Here is a 13,798-nt window from a genome sequence, read left to right as displayed (position 1 = left end):
ACTACTGCTACTACTACTGCTACTGCTACTACTGCTGCTACTACTACTACTACTACTACTAGTAGTACTGCTACTGCTACTAATGCTACTACTACTGCTGCTACTACTGCTACTGCTACTACTGCTGCTACTACTACTACTAGTACTGCTACTGCTACTAAAGCTACTACTACTACTGGCACTACTACTACTGCCACTGCTACTGCTACTGCTGGGCATGATGACTGCTAACTACTACTACTACTACTACTACTACTACTACTACTAGTACTATTACAGCAGATAGTGTTGACATTTTGGAATATTACTGTATTTACTGTCTATCTTGAGATATTTACTTACAGAGTCTCACTTTGACTGTGAACTTGCAAAATAGGAATATTTTTGAAGATTCAGTAAACTTTAGTATTTGAATATTGACTGGTAAGCGTCTGTCCAAAACAGTTAATATTGTCATGCTATCTTACCTATATATATCACTTTGATTGTACTGGATTATAATCTTTATATCGGTTGTCTTCTAAAGGAAGTTATCTTCTACAAAGTGATTGATTACATTCTCCATGGCAAAGAGGACATCAAAGTCATACCGTGAGTCACAACACACACTCTCTTTCTCTCTCTCGGTTGTTTTCCTGTTGTTGGTGGTGGTGATGATGATGATGATAATGATGATGATGATGATGATGATGATGATGAAATTGTTCTCATGTACCCTCTGTCCCCAGGGGCCCTCCACCTGACCACTGGGCCCTGGTCAGCGGCTTGCCCACCTACGTAGCAGAGAACGGCCTGGTCAGTGTCTTTTATTCACCTCCCTTTCCCCTCTTCTTTTATCTGAGGAAAACTCTGCTGTGAGATTTTCAACACAGTCTCACAACATTTTGTGAAATGAAAGGATTATGTGACAATAAAACGAATTGGACACGCTGTTTTTACATGTGAGTTAGCTGATGGATACGTTTAGGCAAGTAAAACAACTTTGGTTAAGATAAGGGTGAAGGTTAGGTTTAGCTAACTGAAACAGTTTGGCTATGGTTAAATTAGAAAAAAAAAAACTTGGGTGAAAATAACATTTTCCTTCACAGTAGAAAAATAAGTTAAAGTATTTCTCCTACTTTTCAGGCCTGGATATCGTTATTTGCATTTTAAGACTTCATGCTCATTTCACAAAATTTCATGAAACCAGTTTGGAGATTTTTGTCAAAATATCACTGTCCCATCATTGCACTATTCTACACTGTATACAAAATATTACACTATAACACTTGATCTTGCCATGAAAACAGGTTGAGCAGGTGAATTCAGGTGGAAACTTCTGATTCCTTATTGATTTCAACAGTTAAATCCACTTCAGTCACGAAGGGAAGATGGGAGATAAAGGAGGGGAAGCAGGTTAAAGAAGGATGTTTATGCCTTCAGACTGCTGAGACACGATTGTGCATAAAGGGGAATAGTTACCTAATGTTTTTCTACACATAGGTATATTTTAGGCTTTTTCTCCTCTTCCTTTAACACTAGAAAAGTGTATTTTGGGGTTTAAGAGAGGGCCAACAACATTTCACTGGTTTGTACAGAAAGTGGCTCTAAGAAAAGTCATGGAGGAATATTTTGACTGCTGAGAGATTTCAGTTCTAAAATTCACAACTGTACTCAGCTGGCATTGGCTTGGTATTGTATTGACTTTTGTAGTGTTAATTAAAAGTAACCTGCATAGGACTTTTTCCATATATCATCATAAAGTGGACGTTAACGGCCATTCTGCAGCCTCAGTGAGCTGCTCTCTCTCTCTCCTTCCTCCTCCTTACTGTTATGGATGAGTAACAGAAGGGTTTTCTAATATTACTGCGGGGAGTCGAGTCCTCAGAGCTCCTAAATCAACCAAATGAAGGCAAGAGGCAGAATTAGATTTAGATTTTAGGCATCGAGCTGACGACCTTTTACTTACTTGTGACTTACAGTATAATGAATGATCAGGCAGGTAGCGGTGTCTCGCTGAAGGACAGTATGACAGGTCACATGGCTGCTGATGGAAACACGCGGGCTGCTGCAGGTACTGAACATGTGACTTTTTGTATAGGAGAGTTTCTGTAACCCCTCGGTCAAATGAACGACTGAAAGAAAGAAAGAACAAATTAATAATTGTACATTTACTCGAATACTGTACTTAAGTACAATTTTTAGGTACTTGTACTTTACTTGAATATTACCATTTTATGCTACTTTATACTTCTACTCCACTACATTTCAGAGGGAAATATTGTACTTTTTACTCCACTACCTTTATTTGATAACTTAAGTTACTAGTTACTTTGCAGATTCAGATTATTAATACAAAATTGTGATGTATTATTATAGATTACTGTAAGCTACCCAGCAGTATATAAAGTAGTGGAAATCAGCCCCACCTTTTCCAGCTGCAACTTTAAAGTGATGCTTACACATTAATGCATCAATAATTATAATTAAATAATATAATATATACTGTGTTATTCTGAAATGGGCCATTCTGCATAATGAGTTCTTTTACTTTTGTTGCTTTAAGTACATTTTGATGCTAATACTTTTGTATTTTAAGTACATTTTGATGCTAATACTTTTGTATTTTTACTTAAGTAACATTTTGAATGCAGGACTTTTGCTTGTAACAGAGTATTTTTATACTGTGGTATTTCTACTTTTACTTAAGTAAAAGATCTGAGTACTTCTTCCACCACTGATTGTCTGATGGAATAGGTTGAACCCGAACAGCGGCCGCTCTGTTCAGCAGGGGAATGATAAAGTAAAGCAATACCAACAAACTGACTCATGTTGAGGCTGGAGACACACTGGAGGATTATCGGGCCAATTTACACCAGATTTGCCGATCACAACAATTGGAGTGGGAAAACCCAAATACTCTTCTCGTGTTTTTTTTTGTAGTTTTCAGTCAGCAGGATGATCTTAGTTATATTGTTAGGTGTGTGACGCCCCGTCTTGTCTAATCGTCTGGAGGGAATTTCTTCAAATTTGGCACAAACGTCCACTTGGCCTCAAGGATGAACTGATTAGATTTTGGTGGTCAAAGGTCAAGGTCACTGTGACCTCACAAAAAATGTTTTTGGCCATAACTCAAGAATTCATACACTAATTATGACAAAATTTCACACAAATGTCTAATAGGATAAAATGATGAAGTGATGAAATTTTATATCCAAAACTTCAAAGGTCAACTTCACTGTGACATCATAATGTTTTGCTTACCACTGTAGCTGAGAAAACGATCTTGGTTCATTCTACAAAAACGGTGGAAGTGCTGTCACTTACTTTTGCAGACACCAAAATCCTTTAAGTTGACCTAATAATCACATTAATTATATATGTTCAATAAATAAAGACTGTCCTTGCAATGATAAAACAAAGTTTATTGGCGGAGGCATACAACTGCAAGGCGGTTATTTCTAGTTTCCCAATTATAGTTTTTATTGTTTCCTTCAGACAAACATACAATCAAACAAAACAAGGCTTAAGGCACAAAGAAGGAAAAGAGATAAATGGAATAAAATAAAAAGATAAATAAAAAGGGAACATGAATAGGTAATGAATACAAAAACCACAAGCCACAACAACAAAAACAAAGAGGAAAAAACAGAAGTGAGAGAGTCCATTTAAGACCAGTGTGCTTTAAAATATCTTTATATCAAAATATGTTCATTGTAAGCGGCGGGTGGCCAGACGAGCAGAACACCATTAGGCCTTATTACACACTTGTCAGTGTGCACACCGTTGTGGAAATGAAATGTGCACAGCCTCACGCTGCTGTGATGTATAATTGTAATTTCTGTGGCCGTAGTAATTAATCACACCGTGCTTTTCCCCAAACCGCTCAGCCGGCCACCGCTCGTCTATCTGCCCCTCCCTCCCTCCCGCCCGTCCTCCTCTTGTCCTTTCCTTGTCTTTGGTTCTTCTCATTTTTCAGCTCGCCATCATCTCTCCCACTCTCGTCTTCATCTTCTCCTCCTTTTTTCCTCCTCTGCATCTCATATGAGGTGAAACCCCCCCCATTCCTCCCTGGAACCGACGACTTTTTCAGAAATTGAGAAAAAAGACACGTCAGATTGGCACTAATGGATTTTTTCGGACGACACGAGGGATTTTGAATAAGCTTCACTGGCTGAAGGACAGTGAAACTCTTTAAAGTCTCCATGAAATGAACTCCCATTACTTTTACTTTCTGGAAAAACAGAATATCTTTAATGGTGACCTCAAGCTGCACCAGGAGGCGTAAATATAAACTCCAACCAATAAAACCATCACAGATTTTTTAACGGTGTCCCGCCCCCTTCCATCAAATAAAACTGCCTTTCCCTCCATAACTGATCCTCCTCTTCACTTCTACCCCTCCTGCCTTCTTTGTATTGGAAACTAATGTTTGTCCTCTATAGATATGCCTTGTATATGGATATTTGAACATGTACCGTATATTTCCTTTTGCCCAAAGCCGAATCGAACCAAACCAAATCAAATCTCCTTACCTTCTATCTTCTTCTCACCTCATCCTTCATCCTCTCCTCTCCTTCTCTTTCTCAACAGATTTGTAACATAATGAATGCGGCAGAGGATGAAGTTTTCGATTTCCAGGTAAGATGGAGTATTAAATTAAAAAACACACTTGATCCTCAGAACAGGCAACAGGCGTGGATGGGAAGTTTATTTTCAAAATCCACTGCTTACAAATTAGTGAATTCCCAGAAGTTCAGTATTACAATCTCTGCCTCCAAATCCAATAAATATGCAGGTAAATTACTTATTCCAATTTAGAGATTGTATGTTGAATAGTTTTATCATCATCTACAACCAGTATCAATTGTTATTTCAAGATTTTTCACATTCATTCATTTACATATATCATTATCCCACTACTATAATTGGAGAGCGGTTTGTGTGTTTGTGTGTTTGTGTGTCCCACCATGGAGGAGAGGAGATGAGAGGAGGAGACAAGGATAGGAGAGGAGAGGAGAGGGGAGGAGAGAGGAGAGGAGACAAGGAGAGGAGAGGAGAGGAGACAAGGAGAGGAGAGGGGAAATGAGAGGGGAGGAGAGGAGGAGAGGAGAGAGGAGAGGAGAGCAGACAAGGAGAGGAGAGGAGAGGAGGGGAGGAGAGGACAGGAGAGGAGACAAGGAGAGGAGAGTAGAAGAGAGGAGAGGAGGAGAGGAGAGAGGAGAGGAGAGCAGACAAGGAGAGGAGGGGAGAGGAGGAGAGGAAAGGAGACATGGAGAGGAGAGGAAAGAGGAGAGGAGACAAGGAGAGGAGAGGAGAGGGGAAAGGGGAGAGAAGAGGGGAGGAGAGAGGAGAGGAAACAAGGAGAGGAGAGTGGAGGAGAGAGGAGAGGAGACAAGGAGAGGAGAGGAGAGGGGAAAGGGGGGGGGGGGGGACGAGGAGAGAGGAGAGGAGAGCAGACAAGGAGGGGAGAGGAGAGGGGAGAGGAAAGGAGAGAGGAGAGGAGACAAGGGGAGGAGAGGAGGAGAGGAAAGGAGAGGAGAGGAGAGAGGAGAGGAGACAAGGAGAGGAGGAGAGGAGAGCCGGTTATAAATTCTAGTATTAATTAATAGATTTCATCAGGAATTTGCAATCAAATTACGGTAATTGCATTAGGTGTAATCCTTCTACTTCCCAATACTTCCCAGCCCTGTTAAGAAAAATAATGTGGAGCTATATGTAGAAGTAATGTATGAAAAATTAATGTAGCTGTATAATGGGCCTGTAAGAGGCCACTTGAGAGCAATCGTAAAGATACAGTCTGCCATATAGATCTACTTTAATAATGTATCCCCCCCATCCGCTGCTCTCCTTACCATACCGTTTTAAATTGGTTTCTTGAGGGCCATAAAGCTGCTATTGTACTTATCGTTATTATACTCAGTGTCTGATACAGTGGTCGCCGCTGGAGAAGTCCCTCTGCATGCATTTATCCTAAATCAGTCCTGCAGACCGTTCTGTCCTGAATGTTAACGGAAAAAATCCCCCTTCAGATCCTCTTCCACTGATCTCATCAATCTGTGATGTTCAACACATTCCAGGAGTTATTTTGTGATGAAGTGTTGTAATTTACTTTTTTTGGTTGAACCCACTTTTCCCTCAATCTGTCTCATCTACTTCTGTGTCAGTTAGTGAGCAGCTGCAGTGCACTCTGGTCTCTCTCCTGCTCCTGTGGGTGGAGAAATTGGTCTCTCTCCTCTCCTACGATGGATTTCTCCCTGTATGATTGTTGAACGTCTCTCGGTGCAAAAATGGCGGCTCTAGAAAGAAGCCCTCGCTCTTTGAATCTGAGGGACTGACACCAAAACCTGACATTTACTGCTGAGGTTTTACATCCTGAAACATTTTCTCATATCAAACTCCACTGGAGCTGCTGGAAATATCTGGAGATCCACCAAGAAGAAAAATATAACAAGCTACTAAATGGAGCCAGGAATGCAACATACATCACTAATAGATGTTTATTAACAGTGTTAAAGTGTTTTAAGGTGGATTTTTCCTTTTTAAGCAGTGGAAGTGAGTTGGTAGAGTATATTAGTCAGACTTTTGACATCTAAAAAAGCAAAACATGATTTTTCCAAACGTGTTTCCTCTTATATTTCCCCTGAATTTAAGTGGTACATACATTTTGCATGCTTTCATCATGATGATAATAATAATGATGAAGTTATAATAATAATGTTAAAAAAAATGATATAATAATAATATGATACACCCATTTAACATCTCTTGAAAAAGCTGTTTATTATTTGCCTATAGACATAACAATTTAGATGAAGTAGCCTATATTCTCAGTTAAAGACAATGAAATAATAGATTTTTAACTGCCTTTGTGTGTGTGTGTGTGTGTGTGTGTGTGCGTGTGTGTGTGTGTGTGTGTGTGTGTGTGTGTGTGTGTGTGTGTGTGTGCGCGTGCAGAAAGAGCCTCTGGATAACTCCGGCTGGACCATTAAGAACGTTCTCTCTCTGCCAATCGTCAACAAGAAGGAAGAGATAGTGGGCGTGGCCACGTTCTATAACAGGAAGGACGGGAAACCCTTTGATGAAATGGACGAAACTCTGATGGAGGTACAGGCTGTGTGTGTGTGTGTGTGTGTGTGTGTGTGTGTGTGTGGAGAGAGAGAGAGACAGACAGAGAGAGAGTGTTTCTGTTTGTGATTCAATTTGTGTTTGTCTGGCTGTGTGTGTGTGTGTGTGTGTAAAGAATGAATGTGTGTGTGTGCATGTGTCAGAAAGAGTTTGTGTGTGAGTGTGTGTGTTGTGCACGTGCCCTTGTGAGTGTGTGTGTGTGTGTATCGATCCACCTGAGTGTTTGCATATCTGTGTGTGTACTTGTGTCTTTGTATAAGTATGTGCATGTGCTTCCATTTTTGTTTGGATGTGTGTGCGAGCGCATCTGTGTGTGTGTGTGCATGTGTGTGTGTGTGTGTGTGCATGTGTGTGTGTGTGTGTGTGTGTGTGTGTGTGTGTGTGCATGTGTGTGTGACAACACTGAGTCATTGCTTTATAAATAAACCCAGGCCATTCAGAGTGTCTGCATTATTTATCATTGGGCCTCAAGGCTTTTTACTGAAGCTTCTCTATCTTCCTCTCTGCTCCCAGTTTTATCCTGCTGTCCTTTTAAATCAAGTAGTTCAAAGTAGTAATTTTCATTTCAGCATTTTCATATAAATAAATGTTAGTTTTTGCTACTTGCCAATTACTATAACATAATTAATGATTCAGCCTATATCTAGTTCATGAAAGCTTTTCCATTTGCTGTTCTAAACACAGTTTATTTGGAATAAACAGAAGAAGAAGAACTGGGTATTTAGCGTGAGCAGCGATAGCCACCATGACTGAACAGACAGAGAAAAGAGAAACTCAAACTGGAAAAAGGTTGAGTTAAGCTGCGTTCCATTTACCTAGGAAGTCGGAAGTCGGAAGTCGGAGCTGGTAATGACGTCACACCCGAGTTGACCGCGTTCCAGTACAACAAGTCGGAAAACCAATTAGCTTTTTTTATTTCACGGGGTGGGGGAAATGGGGTTTGCTCTAGCCAGGTTAGCCATTGTTAGCAATACCAGTTGATAACAACGCATTACGCGGTATTTTGTGCATATAAACACCGTAGCAACATGTCCACAGATAGAAGTTGGACAGTACTGTGTGTACGATTGATTTAATGAGACACAAATAAGACAGAAGTGCTAATAAACAGTATATTACTACAGCTTGAGGCGCGGAGCAGCCATCTTGGATTTTGAGGTCGGGGTTGATGAGGTTCTCCCGACTTTCCGAGTCGGAAATCCGCCTTCAGGGGGCGTTCCAGTTGACATGTCCGACTGGGAACTCGGAAATTCCGACTTCCCAGTTCAAATGGAACGCACCATTAAACCTCAGTGGGCGGAGCCAAAGAACCACAATTTTTCTGGCTAAGTAACGTTAGACTGAAGCTCAGTGAAAAGACAAGAGGTAAGAGAGGAGGAGCTGATATTATGAAGCCTAGTGCTCTGCTACTAACTGAGAAAATACAATCTATCCATACTAAGTTATCTAGGTTAGCTAGTTAGCCTAGCTGACCTTCCAAGTTCAAACTAGCCATACTAGCCTGTGGCTATGTAGGTAAGATAGTTAGCTAGCTGCTGACCTCCCAACATCATGAATGACATGGTCATGAATGAAAAAAGAAAGTCATTGCATTAATATTTTTGTGTGTAGTTTGACCAGAGTTCCTTCTTTGCCATTCAAGTTTGCCAGAAATCTAACTTGTGCTCCAAAACAAACTTTGCTTAATCTCAACCAATGAGATTATTTCTGCCTCCAAAGCAGCTCTGCTTCTTGAGAAATGTTTCCAGAATATCCAAACTCTGCCCACACTGTTTGATTGACAGCTGATCTCTGGGTATTGAAGTGCAAAAACACAGCAGCGATGAGCGCTGAGCACCGAAGATGTCAGCAAAGATGTCAGCAAAACCAAAAAAGACGAGGAACTCACAGTTCAGAATCAGAATCAGAATCAGAAATACTTTATTGATCCCCGAGGGAAATTGGGTTACATTACAGTTGCTCACATTGTAGAAGAGAATATATATAAGCATAGAGAAATAAGAAAAATAGAAATAAGAAAGTGAGAAATATGTAAATATGTTCATTATACTACAATATATAACAATGAGAATAATAATAATAATATTATTGAAATAAGAGAAATAATAATTATGTACAATATGTGCATCATACTATATACACACATAATATATACACCAGTGTAAATAATTAAATAATTATTGCACAGTTGAATTATTGCACAAAAAAAGATCGGTATTCCACAGTTAAATATAAGTAATAAGTTATGGGTTATAAACTGCTGACAGGGGTGAAATAAGTCCAAGAGCCAGTCTATTGACTCAGAGTGTCTGACAATCTGAGGGAGGAGTTAAAAAGTTTGATGGATTTACCGCTTTAATGGTATCAGTGGGTTAAAAACAGCTGAATGTGTTTTTACAGCAGTGTCTGGTGTGTTTTTACATAAAGCCAGGCTCATGCACTCTGTAACTGGCTGTCTAATTTATGTAGGAGTATTGTGTACACTGTGCCAAGTAGATGGTGGGAATTGATTTTGGGAATTGGGAGATATTTGGCACAATGGGTGCTATAAATAATCTGCTATATTAATATATGATATGTTAATTCTCTCTCTCTCTCTCTCTGTTCCTCTCTCTCTCTCTTTCCCTCTCCTCCTCACTCCCATAACCCCCCCCCCACACACACACACACACACACACACACACACGCACACACACACACTCTTTCTCTTGCATGCTCTTACACACCTCGCGTAAAAACCCACATTTACCCATCCACCCTCACCCTCTACTCTCACCCACACACACACACATACACACATACACACACATATATATGCATGCACACGCACACACGCTCTCACACTCGCACTCACACTCACACACACACACACCCATGTCCAGTCCCTGACCCAGTTCCTGGGCTGGTCGGTGCTGAACACCGACACCTACGACAAGATGAACAAGCTGGAGAACAGGAAGGACATCTTCCAGGACATGGTGATGTACCACGTCAAATGCCGCAAGGACGAGATCCAGAACATACTGGTTAGTAAAGACAGAAAGACAGAGACATGGTTCTCTGGTAACTAGTGGGGTTCGGCCGACATGGGTTTTTCCAGGCCAATTTATCCTTTATTTAGCCAGGAAGATCCATTGAGATACAGGATCTCTTCTTCCAGGGAGTCCTGGTCAAGATGGCAACTTAAACAGTTTCACATAAAAAAAAAAAAACAGTTTCACATAAAAAACAGTATACCAATAGAGAGATTTTGGGATTGATGTTGCTGATATTCTGTATATTTAAAGGGGGGGGATATCCTAGGATGTGGCAATTCTTAGTATTTATGGTGATTTTGGAACTTGGAGGTGTGAAGTAATCACATTAAAACAATTGAATCATATTACTATGCCGTTTCCCCACAGTCACCATCATCATAAAACACGCCCCATTGTACAAGCCAGTCAGATTTTGCTCCAGTGTCTATGTAGACACTGGACTGTCTGAAATCGGCCAATCAGCGCTAAGAGGAGGCCAGGCCTTCCAGAATGGCCAGCCAATCAGAGCAGTAGCTCATTAGCATAAGAAGCTGCTTATGTAAAACAACCTATTCTTTTTGTAGGTGGGAAACAAATGCTGGGAAGTGAATAACTAAAGCTATAACTAAACTATTTTTACTGAAAAAAACTTAACAGATGTATTTTATAGACACCAGGTAATTATATAAAATTGCTGAAAAAGCAAATGATGCCTTTCTTTTAAGTTTGACCATTTTCATGCCAAAAAGTTCCAAACAATTCCAGAAAACAGCAAGGATTCAGCTTTTCCCTCGGACTTTTTATTCTTGTCAGGGTGAAAAAGCCTCTGAAACAGCATTTAGAGCATCATGGGGACACTAAAACTTTCCATTGAAACTCAAATTAAATCCTTTAAGGTGGGTTGCAGCTCCTTAAGGCAGAGTGAGGCAGGTTTCACTGCAGGTTTTACAGACTGACACTCCTGAAGCTGTTGAGTAAAATCACATCCTCACCTCCATCATCAGCAGGGGGCACATTGACTTGCCGGTATCTGAATTTTATTGAAAAGCCAATATCGGCAATAAGATATATCGGTCTAATCCTAGTAACTATAAAAATGAGATATTGCAACAAATATTGCAAGGACAAATTTCACAATATACTGTTAGTAACTACAGACAGAGATGCTACTGAGAGGGAGAGACGTGGTTTTCTACTGCAACAAGTGTCGCAGGGATGATAACTGTAATTTACTGATTAGTAAATGGAGAAAAAGACACTTTAGTGCCTCGCTCTGCTCAGCAATGTGCCAGACGAGACAAAACCAGTCGGTTGATGTGGGTGATATAAGAAGGAGGTGAGCATCATTTATAAGGTGAAACAGGCTGTCAGATTTTCTATGAGGCGATCTGTCAATGGGAAGACTGACAGAGAGAGAGAGAGAGAGAGAGAGACGGAGAGAGAAAGAGAGGGAGAGAGAGAGAGACGGAGAGAGAAAGAGGGGGAGAGAGAACCTGGTTTGGCCTAAGAGCGAGAGTGAGTTGATTGATACTGAACTATTACATCCAAGGTGAGTGCTGATGATGCGTGTGTGTGTGTGTGTGTTTCCCCAGAACACCAGGGAGAGATGGGGGAAGGAACCTGACGAGTGCGAGGAGGAGGAGCTCCAGGAGATTCTGGTAAACGACAACAACAAACAACCACAACAGTTAAAACGACAGCAACAACAACACAGAGAACAGCAGTAACCATAACTATAAGATCACTGGCAACAAAACAATTACAACAACAGCAGCAACAGTGAAATCAACAATGGCAACAACAACATCAGAGCGGTTAAATCATGTGGTTTCCCTGGTTACAGAACCATTTTTGGCAATTTGGCCGGGTTTAAATTCACAACAGTTTTTGGTATTTAAGCAAGAAGAGAAAAACAATTTTACTCTGTACTTCTGTGGAAAGACAGTAACATTATTGCTTCTTCCTCCCTGACAAAACAAGGAAACAGACTAATTTGTATGAAATATACCATCAAGGAGCAGAACTTTTGCACATGTAGATGGACAGGTGCCTAGGAGAAGACCATGGGCCGACTGTAGTAGAACAGAGGACTCCCGCACACTGTCTACTTCACTTCAAATTAGAAAATAAAAAACGTTTCGGTCCACAGACCTTCATCAGGTTATTTTACAAGACAAAAGGAGAGACCATCTTAATAGGTTGGTTGACCCACGTGGACCAATCAGGTCACACTACAGACTGACATCACTGATTGAATAAAGCATCATACATAATCACATCATGGCACCATAGGCCGACAATATAAATAGACAGAAATATACGAAATGCACATTATACGTAGTTAAAAATGCACATATTCATAATAAAGAAAAGCTACCATACCAAGATAAATATTAACAATATTTTCAATATCTGGTTGGAGCTTGAAAAAACTGTCTCCTAAAATCTGTCCCTAGACAAGAAAAAGAGAGGAGACGAGATTAGAAAAGAATATATATACAGTACTGTGCAAAAGTCTTAGGCATATGTCAAAGATATCCATAAAGCGAAGATGCTTTCAAAACAAATGAAATGAAAAGTTTCTGAATATCAAAAATTTACAATAAACAGCAGTCTACTGGCACACTAATGCAGAAAACAAATAAACATCTAAGACTTCTAAAAAATTTATATAAAAAATCTAAAAAAAAATCTAAACCCAGTACTGTGTGTATATATAGATATATATATATATATATATATATATATATGTATATGAAGAAGCAAATGAAGACGAAATACAGCAAAAACAAAAGCCATAGCTTATAATAAAGTGGTTCCTTCAAAATGAGTCTAAAATAGACAGTATGTCAGAAACATCACAGAAAACATCTCATAACATCACATTAAGAAGTAGCTCATCATTCAAACCCTTGGGTGACACGGTCTGTAGAGTGAAGATCCAAAAAGCTTCACGTCTTTTTAACAAGTCATGATCGCCCCCTCTAGGTGGTGGGTTGACTTTTTCAATGCCTCAAAAAGCTGAAATGTCATGTTTTGCATCATTGAAACGTACAGCTACAGGATAATCTCGGTCATTCCTACGTAATAATTATACCATAAAAGACAGCAGGTGTATTAGAGAGGAAGAGGCGATAACGTTACAACCATGACTAAATGATTCTAAAAATCAGTCGCTCATCACTGATATTAAAACACGGTCTGCTATCGCTCTGTCTGTGTGTCTCTGTCCACAGTCGGAGGTTTTGCCGAACACGAAGAAGTGTGAGATCTTAGAGTTTCACTTCTACGACTTTCATCACACCGAGCTGGAGCTGGTGAAGTGCGGCATCAAGATGTACTACGAGCTCAAAGTGGTGGACAAGTTCCACATCCCCAGAGAGGTGGGCGGCTAGTTAGTATACTATACTGCAGTGGTTCTCAACGTGGGGTCCGGGGACCACCAGGGGTCCTTGAGCGGGTTCCAGGGGGTCCCCAGCAAATTCATGAATTGTTAAACTTGAGCAATATTTAATTTACAAGAAGTTAGGGGATGTAGAAGAATGACTATTTTGATCATAGTTTCACTGTTATCTCTCTACTTTTCTGGACTTTTCTGGATTCTGGACAAAATCATATCTAACAATAAAAATATTCTCAGATTTGGGTCCAAGAGACAAAATCTCATCAAATAG

The 13,798-nt window shown here is 40.1% G+C and overlaps 1 protein-coding gene across 1 annotated transcript in view; it reads left to right on the top strand.

Moving 5' to 3' along the window:
- The window catches only part of LOC139640531 (rod cGMP-specific 3',5'-cyclic phosphodiesterase subunit alpha-like), a gene marked incomplete at its 3' end in the record, with an annotated part of 28,770 nt that extends 15,263 nt beyond the window's left edge, over positions 1 to 13,507 (top strand). The window contains exons 8-14 of the mRNA XM_071514706.1: positions 527 to 591; positions 729 to 795; positions 4,573 to 4,620; positions 6,937 to 7,086; positions 9,990 to 10,133; positions 11,717 to 11,782; positions 13,361 to 13,507. Of these exons, the coding sequence (XP_071370807.1) occupies positions 527 to 591; positions 729 to 795; positions 4,573 to 4,620; positions 6,937 to 7,086; positions 9,990 to 10,133; positions 11,717 to 11,782; positions 13,361 to 13,507 (687 nt within the window). The remainder of the gene's footprint in view (positions 1 to 526; positions 592 to 728; positions 796 to 4,572; positions 4,621 to 6,936; positions 7,087 to 9,989; positions 10,134 to 11,716; positions 11,783 to 13,360) is intronic.
- Between the last annotated feature and the right edge of the window lie 291 nt (positions 13,508 to 13,798).

This window comes from Centroberyx affinis, unplaced genomic scaffold (assembly GCF_046629955.1).
Source record: "Centroberyx affinis isolate AG114_WGS23_722 - 3 ecotype Tasmania unplaced genomic scaffold, CSIRO-AGI_Caff_v1 ptg009716l_1, whole genome shotgun sequence".
Classification (NCBI taxonomy): Eukaryota; Metazoa; Chordata; class Actinopteri; order Beryciformes; family Berycidae; genus Centroberyx; species Centroberyx affinis.
The sequence above is the reverse complement of the archived record's forward strand: the minus strand, read 5'-3'. Positions and strand labels throughout refer to the sequence as shown.